Source organism: Macaca mulatta, chromosome 5 (genome assembly GCF_049350105.2).
Source record: "Macaca mulatta isolate MMU2019108-1 chromosome 5, T2T-MMU8v2.0, whole genome shotgun sequence".
Taxonomy (NCBI): domain Eukaryota; kingdom Metazoa; phylum Chordata; class Mammalia; order Primates; family Cercopithecidae; genus Macaca; species Macaca mulatta.
This window is the reverse complement of record NC_133410.1, coordinates 153,713,553-153,726,099: the sequence shown is the minus strand read 5'-3', so window position 1 is coordinate 153,726,099 and position 12,547 is coordinate 153,713,553. Positions and strand designations below refer to the sequence as shown.

The 12,547-nt window shown below is 37.4% G+C and overlaps 2 protein-coding genes across 8 annotated transcripts in view; one reads left to right on the top strand and one right to left on the bottom strand.

The window, feature by feature from the left end:
- OTUD4 (OTU deubiquitinase 4) overlaps positions 1–5,553 on the top strand; it is a 48,247-nt gene extending 42,694 nt beyond the window's left edge. For all 6 annotated transcript variants that reach the window (XM_015139295.3, XM_001095354.5, XM_078002302.1 and 3 more), the window contains one exon: positions 530–5,553. In XM_015139295.3, coding sequence (XP_014994781.3) covers positions 530–1,750 — 1,221 coding nt within the window. In that variant the 3' untranslated portion in view covers positions 1,751–5,553. The remainder of the gene's footprint in view (positions 1–529) is intronic.
- Positions 5,554–9,957: 4,404 nt separating this feature from the next.
- Positions 9,958–12,547, bottom strand: part of ABCE1 (ATP binding cassette subfamily E member 1) — a 31,313-nt gene continuing 28,723 nt past the window's right edge. The window contains exon 18 of one of the 2 annotated variants that reach the window (XM_015139276.3): positions 9,958–11,558. In XM_015139276.3, the coding sequence (XP_014994762.2) occupies positions 11,511–11,558 (48 nt within the window). In that variant the 3' untranslated portion in view covers positions 9,958–11,510. 2 annotated transcript variants of the gene reach the window in all.

Genomic DNA, 12,547 nt, shown 5'->3' with positions numbered 1-12,547 from the left:
AGATTGGTTTTAGGACAGGAGCAAGCAATGGAGTCTTTTTTTTTTTTTTTTTGAGACTGAGTCTGGCTCTGTCGCCCAGGCTGGAGTGCAGTGGCCGGATCTCAGCTCACTGCAAGCTCCGCCTCCCGGGTTTACGCCATTCTCCTGCCTCAGCCTCCCGAGTAGCTGGGACCACAGGCGCCCGCCACTTTGCCCGGCTAGTTTTTTGTATTTTTTAGTAGAGCGGGGTTTCACCGGGTTAGCCAGGATGGTCTCGATCTCCTGACCTCGTGATCGGCCCGTCTCGGCCTCCCAAAGTGCTGGGATTACAGGCTTGAGCCACCGCGCCCAGCCGCAATGGAGTCTTAAAGCAGTGAATTTTGTAATTCATTTTCATGTTGGTTATTACAGTGATTTAGTATTTGGACTATAGATTATATGGTCTTTGTAGGCATGAGAGACTTACCTTGAGCCTAGTACTTGTAGATTGATATGCACCCACACCTCTCTTTTTTCGCCTCTTTTGTTTAACTGTTTTGTGTCTTTTTAGGCATACAGTTGTCCTATGTGGGCCCCACATTCTTACCTGTACCCGCTGCACCAGGCCTACCTGGCAGCCTGCAGGATGTACCCAAAGGTCCCTGTCCCTGTTTATCCTCATAATCCCTGGTTCCAAGAGGCTCCTGCTGCTCAAAATGAAAGTGACTGTACCTGTACTGATGCCCACTTTCCTATGCAGACTGAGGCCAGTGTTAATGGTCAAATGCCACAGCCAGAGATTGGACCGCCGACATTTTCTTCACCTCTGGTTATCCCTCCATCTCAGGTGTCCGAAAGTCATGGACAATTGTCTTACCAGGCTGATCTTGAATCTGAGACCCCTGGGCAGCTTCTGCATGCTGATTATGAAGAGTCACTAAGTGGCAAGAATATGTTCCCCCAGCCATCTTTTGGACCCAATCCATTCTTAGGCCCAGTTCCTATTGCACCTCCTTTCTTTCCTCATGTTTGGTATGGGTATCCTTTTCAGGGATTCATAGAAAATCCAGTAATGAGGCAGAATATTGTCCTGCCCTCTGATGAGAAAGGAGAATTGGATCTGTCTCTGGAAAATCTGGATCTGTCTAAAGATTGTGGTTCAGTTTCAACAGTAGATGAGTTTCCAGAAGCCAGGGGTGAACATGTACATTCTCTCCCTGAAGCAAGTGTGAGCAGTAAGCCGGAAGAAGGCCGGACAGAGCAATCATCCCAGACACGAAAGGCAGATATGGCATTGGCTTCCGTCCCTCCTGTAGCAGAGGGAAAGGCTCATCCTCCCACTCAGATTCTAAACAGAGAGAGAGAAACTGTGCCTGTTGAACTTGAACCTAAAAGGACCATTCAAAGTCTGAAAGAAAAAACAGAAAAAGTAAAAGATCCTAAGACTGCTGCTGATGTGGTCAGCCCTGGAGCCAACTCTGTGGATAGCAGAGTGCAAAGACCAAAAGAAGAGAGTTCAGAAGATGAAAACGAAGTGTCTAATATTTTGAGAAGTGGTAGATCTAAGCAGTTCTATAATCAAACTTATGGAAGCAGGAAGTACAAAAGTGATTGGGGCTATTCTGGTAGGGGCGGATATCAACATGTGAGAGGTGAGGAGTCCTGGAAAGGACAGCCAAGCAGAAGTCGGGATGAAGGTTATCAGTACCATCGAAATGTCAGAGGACGACCATTTAGGGGAGATAGGAGGAGATCAGGGATGGGAGATGGCCATAGGGGACAGCACACTTGATGGTTGTTGCTGAAATATTTTCTAACAGAAACTCTTAGGTGGAATGTTTCTGAAGGCTTTAAAAAAATACAATAAAGTAAAAACCCCAATTGGAACTCTTTCCCCTCCCCAGCCCCTTTACCTTCACTCCCATACTGGACAAGACATTTTGGACATGACTTCAAGGGGACAGGTTAATTCCTGGCATTGCCAGTTATCTTCATTCAGAATCTGTTTTATTTATCAAGCGACTGTCCCCGTAAAAAGTAGAAGATAAGTTTGTTAAAGTATTTTTTATAAACAGCTTAATATAAAACATTATAGATTTAGTGTTTGGCTTTTTCCTTATAAGTTTATAAGTTTGATTTCAAATGTTGGAAATGTGTGCTTTATAGTGTTTACTAAAGTGACAAGAAAATATACCATTTGACACACTATAGATTCCAAACATAACGTTGCACCAAATAGAAATGTATATTTTATTATGCAATGCCTTAGTCATAAACTGGGCTCAAACAATTCTCAGCCTAAAACACTGTTGTCTTTTAAAATGCTTCCAACCCAAAGGCCTTTCATCTCAATATCTGTCAAACTTGAATAATGTCTTCTCTTTAATATTCACATAAGGCAGCCTATTAACTGTGTCTTAGCAATGTTGTATATAGTTCTTTTAATATTCATAAGGTATATTTTTGAATTTTGGTATTTGTTGAGATTGCATAGAAGAATAGTAGGAAATCCAATGAAATGGCTGTTTCCACCAAGAATTCTTAGCACTGGTGTAAATATCATGGTGCCTACTCGAAAGAAATGTAGATGCTATGCATTTTGAAAATAATCTGCATCAGTTAGAACTGCAGAAGTTTTTTTAATGCCACTTTAACACTAATGCACTGACAGATTCTAAATATTTTGTGAGAAGAAATGTTAAAAATTTTTAGCTTGACAGGTTTCTAGAGTTACTGTGTATTTTTGTTTTTTGTTTTTGTTTTTTCCCCCTTGAACCATTGGTTGTGTATCACTTTCACTTTACACTTGCATGTTCTACTTGTCAGGGCTGGAACTATTGTATAGAAGATAATATGATTGTGACTTTCTAGTTCTTTTCTAGAGGATGCTGCTAGAAAATGGTTTTGCTTTGCATTTTATAGCTTGTTACCCTTAGGTAGGTAACAAATTCCATCCTGCTTTCTTCCAGTCTTTGCAGTATTCACTAGAGGTTCCCTTTGCATGTTGCACTCTTCTCATTTGGAGATTGGACTCTCTGAATTAACACAGTATTCATTCATCTGTGTTATTTGTAAAAATAACTGTAGCTTGTATTTCTTATTTGTACATACCAATGTGAAAATCCACTTTTATTATGTTGAGATTATCTTCTGATCAGGAAGTTTGAGTGCTATGCAAATAACACAGTAGTAATTTCTCTTTGCATGCCATGTGTAATATACCTAGCCAAAACCAGATGCGGTGACTTTCTTTTTTTGTAAAGCAAATTACTTAAGAAAATACAATTCACTTGAATTTGACGAACTGAAACAGATGAGTTTTCTGGGTTCTCTGATAACCTATGGGAATGTTTGGATGCCAGCTGGGCTCAGTGAATCGCCACTGTACTGTAATAATGGTTATTTACCTCTGTGCTGTTTTAATTACCTAACGTCTGTGTAACTGCTGATTTGAGTAGTGATTAGCATTTAGATAATGTAACAGGATTTTAGAGAGCACTTTGAAAGATAACATTTTATTATGATGGTGCTAGGTAAAAAATTGTAAAGACTGGGATGGTTGTGTGGAAAAAATTTTTTGAGAGAACCTATTGAAAGGCATTTGTCGTCACCTTCTAAACTAGAATAGTTGTTGAAGGTACCGCTTAAGCCATTTTTTTTCTTAACATCAGTGGCTCAGTTAAGGAATGAGAAGATAGAGGGTCCTCTACTTTCAGCTCATGCTTTTTTATGTAGGACTAGCTTACCTGATTTTAATGAAAATCACATATTGATATAAACACCAGATTTGAAAGTTCAATGTGTTTGATCTCAGGAGTCCAAAATAAGTTGTTGCTTCTGGTGTCCTGCATTTTATTGACTGGGGTTTGATCTCAGCTTCTGAAAATGTTTAAAAATTGGAAATACTATTCATGTCTTCATTGTCACTTTGTCTTACCTCAATTGAGTAACAGAAGATAGTTCCTGAAGGAAACACTGATTTGCTTTCTGTTTCTCATATCTCACCTCTTGGATATGATGGAAAAAGTGCTTGAAAGAGAATTTTAGCAGATGGTACTTTTCTCAGTGACCTCTGGAATAAAAGAACTGACTTTTGATAGTTTTAAAATTAATCTTTGCATGAAGGTTGGTTTTCTTTTTTTCCTTTAAGTTTGTTTTTAAATGTGTTAATTAGTCCAGGGGATTTTGCCTTATGCTGAGGTCAAACTAAGGCTAAGCAAGCTTTTGTCCTTCATTTTAACTGTTTATGTCATACTGTATGTTGACATATTTCTTTATAAGAGAATAGAGGCAAAAGTATAGAACTGAGGATCATTTGTATTTTTGAGTTGGAAAATTATGAAACTTCACCATATTATGGTCATACATATTTTGAAGAACAGACTGACCAAAGCTCACCTGTTTTTTGTGTTAGGTGCTTTGGCTGAACTTGATTCCAGCCCCCTTTTCCTTTTGGTGTTGTGTATGTCTCTTCAAGTTCATTTGCTCTCAAATAAATCTTCAACTCTTGCCCCATGTCCTCCTTGGCAGCAGGATGCTGGCATCTGTGTAGTCCTCATACTGTTTACTGATAACCCACAAATTCATTTTCATGGCAGGGCTAAGCTCAGACCCTGCCTTGACCTGGCAAGAGGAGGTTTTCCCAGACCACAATGCCGATATCTTATTTAATGCAGACTGTATTCTTGCAGTGTGTTGTTTTTTTTGTGACTCAAGGTTGAATTAAAATGCCTGTGAACTGCAAACTGGCTTATGATTGACTTGGTGCAATAAAGTTCCTTTCTAACCATTTCTGGTTTAGAAAACATTCAGCCATCCTAGAAACTAGCAATATTTATTTTTGCCTCTTTTGTTTTACCTTCCTTTTTAGATGAGGTAATGTTTTGTCTTTTACTTAAGGGTACTCAGCAAGGTCCACTCTAGTGTAGCTGAAGAGAATGCATATTTGGCTACACTGTTTCTGTTTACTGTATTTTGCTCCCTACTTTATGTCTAAATGCTATTGTTTTTGTTTAAAATCCTAATAATGTCTCATTTTCCAATGTTATTTTCAAATAACTAAGGTTTTGCTACTAGTGTCAGCCATTTACTCTCCCACTAATTGGGATTATTTTTTAAAAGAGATCTTTCTCCCTGAAATAGAAGTTTTAGAAAATCTTAGAAGAGGGGTGGGTGCATGTCTTAATGCTGGGAAGCGGCAACTTTGGGGTTGAACTTACTTGAATGGATTAAAAATTGCATTGTGTTACAGAGCTAGAAAATTTTATGTATGAAAAACGATAATAGCCTTACACTGAGTACAAATAATACTTTAAGAGCATGTGAAGATGTGATCATTTGTGATGTTACTTGTAAAAAAAAGTATATATACATATCTTTTGAAGTGTTAAAAGGAAACTAGTACTTTATATTCTTTATCATATCACTTTTTGTAAGTGTTGAATATATTCCTGTTTATTTTTCTATGTTCTGTTTTGTAGCCTTAAGAAGTGTTTCAAACATATCTGAATGTATAAAATAAGAGTAAATGCCCTACATGGTGTGATGCTGCATTATATATAAAACTGTGTGCATATATTAAATTTTGTCTCTTGATTCTGCTTGTTATTCTTTGCTTCCAGGGTTAACCAGGTGTAATATAGCATGTAAATCTTAAGAATTTTTGTAAACTCCTTAAAATAAATGATTTCCGTGACATTTTTCCAGCTAGAAGACAATTCTCCTACATGCAACTAAAAGCCATGTAGAATTTATAATCTATGGGTACTGTAATTTTCCCTACTTTATATAATGAAACTGAGGCCAAGTTATTTGCTTAGGGTTATGCAACTAGTAAGTAGTAGGACTTGTATTTGAGTCTAGTTTTAAGTGATTTTATAGCTAGTGCTACCATTTTTTTCTGCAATGACTAAAATGGGAATGTGCAGAATATCTAAGAATATGGATTAAATTGTTTTTTAATGGTTTTTACATTTAGCATTCAGTGATATTTATGTTGGCTAAAGGTGAAGCAAATTGAATGTTTTGAAAACAGTGTACTTACTTTGTATAAAGTATACTTTATACTCTGAAAACTCAATTTCTTAAAGCCTTTTTTTCTTTATAAAAGTTACCAAAGAATATTATCAAGTCAATACTTGTTTACATACAACATGAACTTTCTGTTAATCTGGCTTCCTGAGGAGGCCGAACCTGAAACAAGAGCCTCTTTCAGTTTAAGTATTTGACAGAAAAGTGAGTGATCTAGGAACAGGGTCAGCAAGCTGGGAAGGAGGATGAGCCATTTTAAAGATGATGAGAGTCGGCATGTGGAACTTTTATTTGAGACTGCTTTAGGAGCTGAGTAAAATAGAGAACCTTGTGGGAAAGGGAGGAAGGAGAAAAAGGGGAAACATTTTCTTGGCAGTATGCCGTGGGTTTATCCATGGAGTCAATAGAGAAGCCAGTGTGAGAGCTGGTTAGTAAGAGGTGTGTTTGTGGCTGGATTGGGGGGCTCTTGCAGAACTGGTCACACCAGAAGTGAATGGGAGTGACCCAAATTAAGTCAGTGGTCTCCAAAGTGTCTGATACAAAGGGCCTGCTTTTCACTTTGAATAATTAAACTTTGACTTATCTTTCAAAGACTTATGTCTGGGACTAGGGCATAGTATGAGAATGTAAATAACTATGAAAGAGGAAGTTTAAACACAGCTTCCCTTCATAAACTTTTGCACCCTAACTTAATCTGTGAGTTCTTCATGAAACGTAGACCCCCAGAATACTTTAATAGGGTTGAGTTTTCTAAGAAAAGCTACATACAGACATTGGTATAAACATTAGTTTCTGAAACTGATTTTTCTGTAATGAATTCATTAGAGAAACTGGGGCTTTAGAATACATAATATTCCTGTAATTATATTTTATTTTTCACATTTAGTAAAAAACATTATAAAGATGTTAATGGTAGGCCAGGTGCTGTGGCCCACATCTGTAATCCCAGCACTTTGGGAGGCCGAGGCGGGTGGATCACGAGGTCAGGAGCTCAAGACCAGCCTGACCAACATGGTGAAACTCCGTCTCTACTAAAAATACGAAAATTAGCTGGGCGTGGTGGCACGTGCCTGTAATCCCAGCTGAGGCAGGAGAATCACTTGAACCTGGGAGGCGGAAGTTGCAGTGAGCCGAAATCATGCCACTGCACTCCAGCCCAGGCGACAGTGAGGCGCCGTCTCAAAAAAAAAAGAAAAGATGTAAATATAGATGAGTGTGGTTCTTAAGGCCTCCTACCCCTATGAATATTGTTAACTGGCAGGTTAACTGATTGATAACAAAATTCTATGTAGTAAGCCAATTTCTTTTTTAAAAAATGAGAACCTTGGCTTTGGACTAACAACCTTCAGATGAAATAAACTGCAATTTACCTATCTAGGGATATACTTGTTACTTGTTGCATCCCTCCAAACTAGTAGTAAAAGCATTTAAGTATTTTATAGTTTTATAAGATACTTTTATAAATGGAGACAAGAAACCAGAAGCACAGACGTAAAGTGACCATTGACGTGGGAGACCTATACACATGCAAGGTTGGGAGCTGGAACAAACATTTTCATTAAAGCCAGTCATCCCAGCGAAAAGGAGTGAAATTAAAAATTCCCAGACAAAACTATCTTGGTCTGGGATCCAGTTTCTTAAAGGCAAAAAACAAAACCACCACTGAAAGAAAATGTTACCACATTCATTTAGGTTTGAGGTCCTGAAAGTCACAAACTAGGAAAACTGAAAAGTGGTTCCAAGGTGGTAACACACTTGGCTCCGCTGGCAGAAGGCGAATGGAGAGCCTCTGAAAGGAAAGACCTCAGCCAGGGAGGTTTCTTGATGGCAAACAGGAAACCAGTGACTTAACCAGGTTTAAACAAATAGGGATTTCTCAAGAAATGTGGAGAAGTGGCTGCTGGCAGTTGTGCAGTGTTTTGATGTCAGGAGTAACATTTTTGTAGCTTGTTTTGCATTTCCCTTATATGTATCACCTTATGGGCATAAAATGCTTGCTCCATATACTACACCCTCAAGAAGCAGTACCAGATAATCATTTCCCTTTATTAGGAAAACAAGAGGTTTTCTTGAGAAACTGTCTAGAAAACCCTCAAGAGGTTTCAATTTACTGGTTAGAACTCTTGCAGTTAGGTCATATGGCTTAACTGCAAGAGACTAGGAAAGTATGGAAGAAGATTTTCTATGTCTTAGACCAATTATGACCAACCACGTGGGACTGGGCATACTGTCTCCCTAACAAATTGGCAGAAGTGGTAGTGGTGGTGGTGAGTACAGGGCTGAGGAGAAACGGTATTTGCTACATAAAATCTCAGAATTTTCAGATACAGCCTCACTGAACATCTCACAAACTGAAACACTACAAAGGAAACCATCTTCCGAGAGCAACAGTCAGCACAGTATGCACCCAACTTTAGACCTGCATGTATTAACTGGACAGAGTAAAAAGGTTTTAAAAAATTAAGATAAAGGGGTGAACAATTAAAGTAGAAGCTCTGGAACAACTACTGTCTTGATATTTCTGCTTCTCTAACTGGCCTTGCTTTATCTCTTCAATTCCTACTTTCAGCATGTAAAAAACTAACTTCAATCTGGAAGGCACAGAAAGCTCATCACAATCAGCCTGTATCCATCATTTCCTTCCATTAATCTCTTAAATGCCCATGTTCCTTTCTGCCTCTCACCAGACATGTATTTTGCTTTTCGTGGATTATCTCACTTCTCCTTTTAACTCAGTAAGATGGGTGCTATTACTGTTTCCTGGGACCTAATAACTTTCTGTAGTCCTTTCTGACATTCCAACCCAGAATGATTACTTTCTCTCTGAACCACTCACTGAGTGCTCACAACAGACTAGGCACTGGGGTTAAGGACTTGACATACCTGTATCCAAATATATTGATGAACATGAAGGAAATTATAGAACACAGCAGTTTTGTAGTCTTTCTACTTTCTCTGAGACATGCAGGTTCATTCCTTCAATACAGTAGACCACTACATGCCAGACACCATGCTATATATACTGAGTGTTAAGACAGATACAAGACTGGACTTAAAAATGCTTGTAGTCTAAAATTATTAGGTTAACCTATATTACAAAAATTAGTTGTAGCATCAATACACTGCCTTTAAGACTACACGAAGTGAACACAGAAAATATGGATTATCCAGTGACGATTTAAAAACTTCAATGGCCGGGCGCAGCGGCTCATGCCTGTAACCCCAGCACGTTGGGAGGCCAAGGTGGGTGGATTACCTGAGGTTCAGTTCGAGACCAGCATGGCCAACAAGGTGAAACTCCGTCTCTACTAAAAATACAAAAATAGCTGGGCGTGGTGGCGGGTGCCTGTAATCCCAGCTACTGGGGAGGCTGAGGCAGGAGAACTGCTTGAACCTGGGAGGCGGAGGTTGCAATGAGTGCGGATCGCATCATTGCACTCCAGCCTGGGTGACAGAGCGAGACTCCACCTCAAAAAAAAAAGCCCAAAAGACAAAAAAAAATTTCAATGATTTTTAATCCATGCAAAATGTAAAATTCAAAGGGTATTATATATGTGTATATATAAATGTCTCCTTTTTCTATTTGATCAAATTGTCCTTGTCAAAAGCAATCTGAGTATTCCTTTGTATATTTCAATATTCTGTATATTTTCACAAAAATGGTAGTATATAAACTGTTCCAATTTTTTGTTTTTTAAGTATTTGAGACTTTTTCCAATTAGGACATATCAAGTCGTCTCATTCTTTTTGCTAACGTCTGCATTGATGCTCTATGTAATACTGATTTTATAAATATTTTTCTTGTGTTAGCAATTGTAGGCCTTTCTATTGCTATGTAAAATTTTAAGATCCATATTTTAAATTTCATTTACATGAAAATACTTTTAATATACTGTCATTAGCAGTAAGTAGAATTGTGCTCTTCTTATATCACAAGTACTTTCTTTAAGACAATCCAGGATCAGTAAATAACAATAGCTTTTGCTTATTTTATTCAATATATTTGAAATAATAATTCACAAATTTAACCTATCCTTAAAAATAGGCATTACTTATTTTAGTATAATCCCATTTGTGTACAAAACAAACCCTTTACATATACACACTTAGGTAAGTGCACAGAAAAAAGCATGAAAGAATATACATTGTTAAATTCAAACGCTGGTTAACCTTTGTGAGGGTAATAAAGGGAGATCATTTTTTTATTCCATTCTGTATATCTGAATTTTTTACAACATGTATTTATGGGTTACTGAAATTATTTTTTAAAAGGCATAATGGGGTCCAGTTAAACCATACTTTCTAGCCATTATTTGCATTTTAATCAAGACTTACATTATTTCAAGTAGCTCTTAAAGTCTGTCAAATACTTTCTAATTTCCCCTCAATTTTGCTTGCCCCAGTCATTTATTTAGTAAACACTCTTCCTCACTCGTAATTCCAGTTTAGTCAGAAGTACAACTTAAAGTGGCTCCAGGCTCCAGGCTATCTTGTTCAAAATTCAGAAACTCAAGAAATTTAGATGGGCTTTTGGAACTAAAAAATAGTTTAGATAATGTGCTCTATATCCAAACTCAGAAATGAATATATGTGGTACCAAGGGATACTTTGTATTGCTATCTGGGGACTTTTGCATTAATGTTGCCTTTTGGGACGTGGTTCATAATCCTTGGCTACCCACCAGAAAAATCTGTGGAACTTGAAAAAAATACACAGATGCTTAGGCACCATCTTTAAAGATTTCGAGTCTGTAGTTGTAAGGGAAGCAAATATTCTTTAGAAATGCTTTTTCCTAAATCTCGATCAGTGGTTATATAAATATGTGTGTACAAAAATGACATTACCTAGAGAATGACTGAATACAGAACCTTATGGAATGCAAAAACAAAAATTCAGAGCAAAGTTAGGGGTTTTTGGGGGGGAAGGGAACTGAACTGGTTTTTGCCAAACGTGTTTAAAAGCACCAAAAAAGATTAAAAACAATTAAAAAATACCTATTTTTCCAACAGTGGTGTTTTGTAGTAATCTTCCTTGGAAACCACATACTGATAGTGCAAAGACTGAAAACAAATAATAAACATAATCCTGATGTTTATTTATCAAATGTCAATCAGTGGAATCTTTGACCAGCTTTTAAAACAAGGGCAGTTTCTTCACACTGGCATACTTGGCAAACCAGGTAAGTACAGAAACCCTTTTCAAGATTTAAAAAATGGAGCAACACTGGTCAGCATTTGGTACATGAATATAATACACCTACTGAAAATCTTCCCATACATCATGAAAACTTGGAGGTAATTTGTATAGTCTGAAATGTCTTCATTTTAGAATATTATGCACAAAAGGGCCTCATCAGGAACAGAAAAGTTAGAACCCAACTGGCTTTTTATGTTATATTAAGTAAATTATACTTCAAGTTCCAGAGTATTTGGGGCATAAAATCCTGATTCAAGTTTTACATGACAAAATTTCTAGCAAATATTCCTTTTAATAAGTGGCTTATCAATATCCTCAGAGTCGGTCTAATCATCCAGGAAAAAGTAGTTTCCACTCTTCTTTTGTTCTACATCCTAAAAAAGAAAACAGAAGCAACAAAAATCAGCAACACCATTCTACTATAGGTAAAGGTACACTTTCACTGATGGTATTACTTAGCAGTGTTTACAACATAAGGGCCTGTACAACCTGTTCTGCACACACCATCTGTTTCTGGATATTCCTGGGTCCACTGCTCAATGGAAAGATAACTACTTCTGCCCCATCCCTAATGCTAGAATGACTCACTTGCACCAACTCAAGCGAAGTCCCTTTATGTAAGATGCCTTACATATATAAAATTTTGCTATGTATTATTTCTGGGAAAACTAATTCCATTTTCATCAATGCAACTCTAATGTCCAGATCCAAAATGTAGCATACTGTCAGTCTGAGATCTGCGTATTACATAAAAAAAATATATATATAATTTTTTCCAATACTGGCCAGTAACAATCTCACCTACCTACTTGTTGAGCTGTTCTCTTATTAGGATTAAGGTATGACTATCTTAAAGTGAGTAGGCATACAGAAATGATTAACTCATGGTGACTGAACCACAAGTCTATCTAAGAAAATGACAATACAAAGTGTCCTTAATGCTTCAGAAGAAATTCTTCTTTTCTACCCAATATACTTTTCAAAACTGAGACAACTCTTCAATTTTATGTGAGAACTTACCATTTCTCTATCCTGGCCAAGAAGTAATATCAATCATTTAAAAACAAAATATATAATAAAGGGTAAGGGCATCCAGACATACTGTTAGGTGCTTAAGAATACAATGACGTGCAAGATAACTTTGCCTCTGGCATTCCAAGAGCTCACGGTTTAGCAGCAAAGCTAGGACTTACAAATATGAAAATAAATGCCACAGCAGAACTATATATAACATACTTCTAAAGCTTTTAAGCATTAAGGATGGATATAGAGTGATAAAATGTAAACACTTTGAGGCACTGCAGATATTAAACACAGAAATGATGGCCAGCATGGTAGCTCACGCCTGTAATCCCAGCACTTT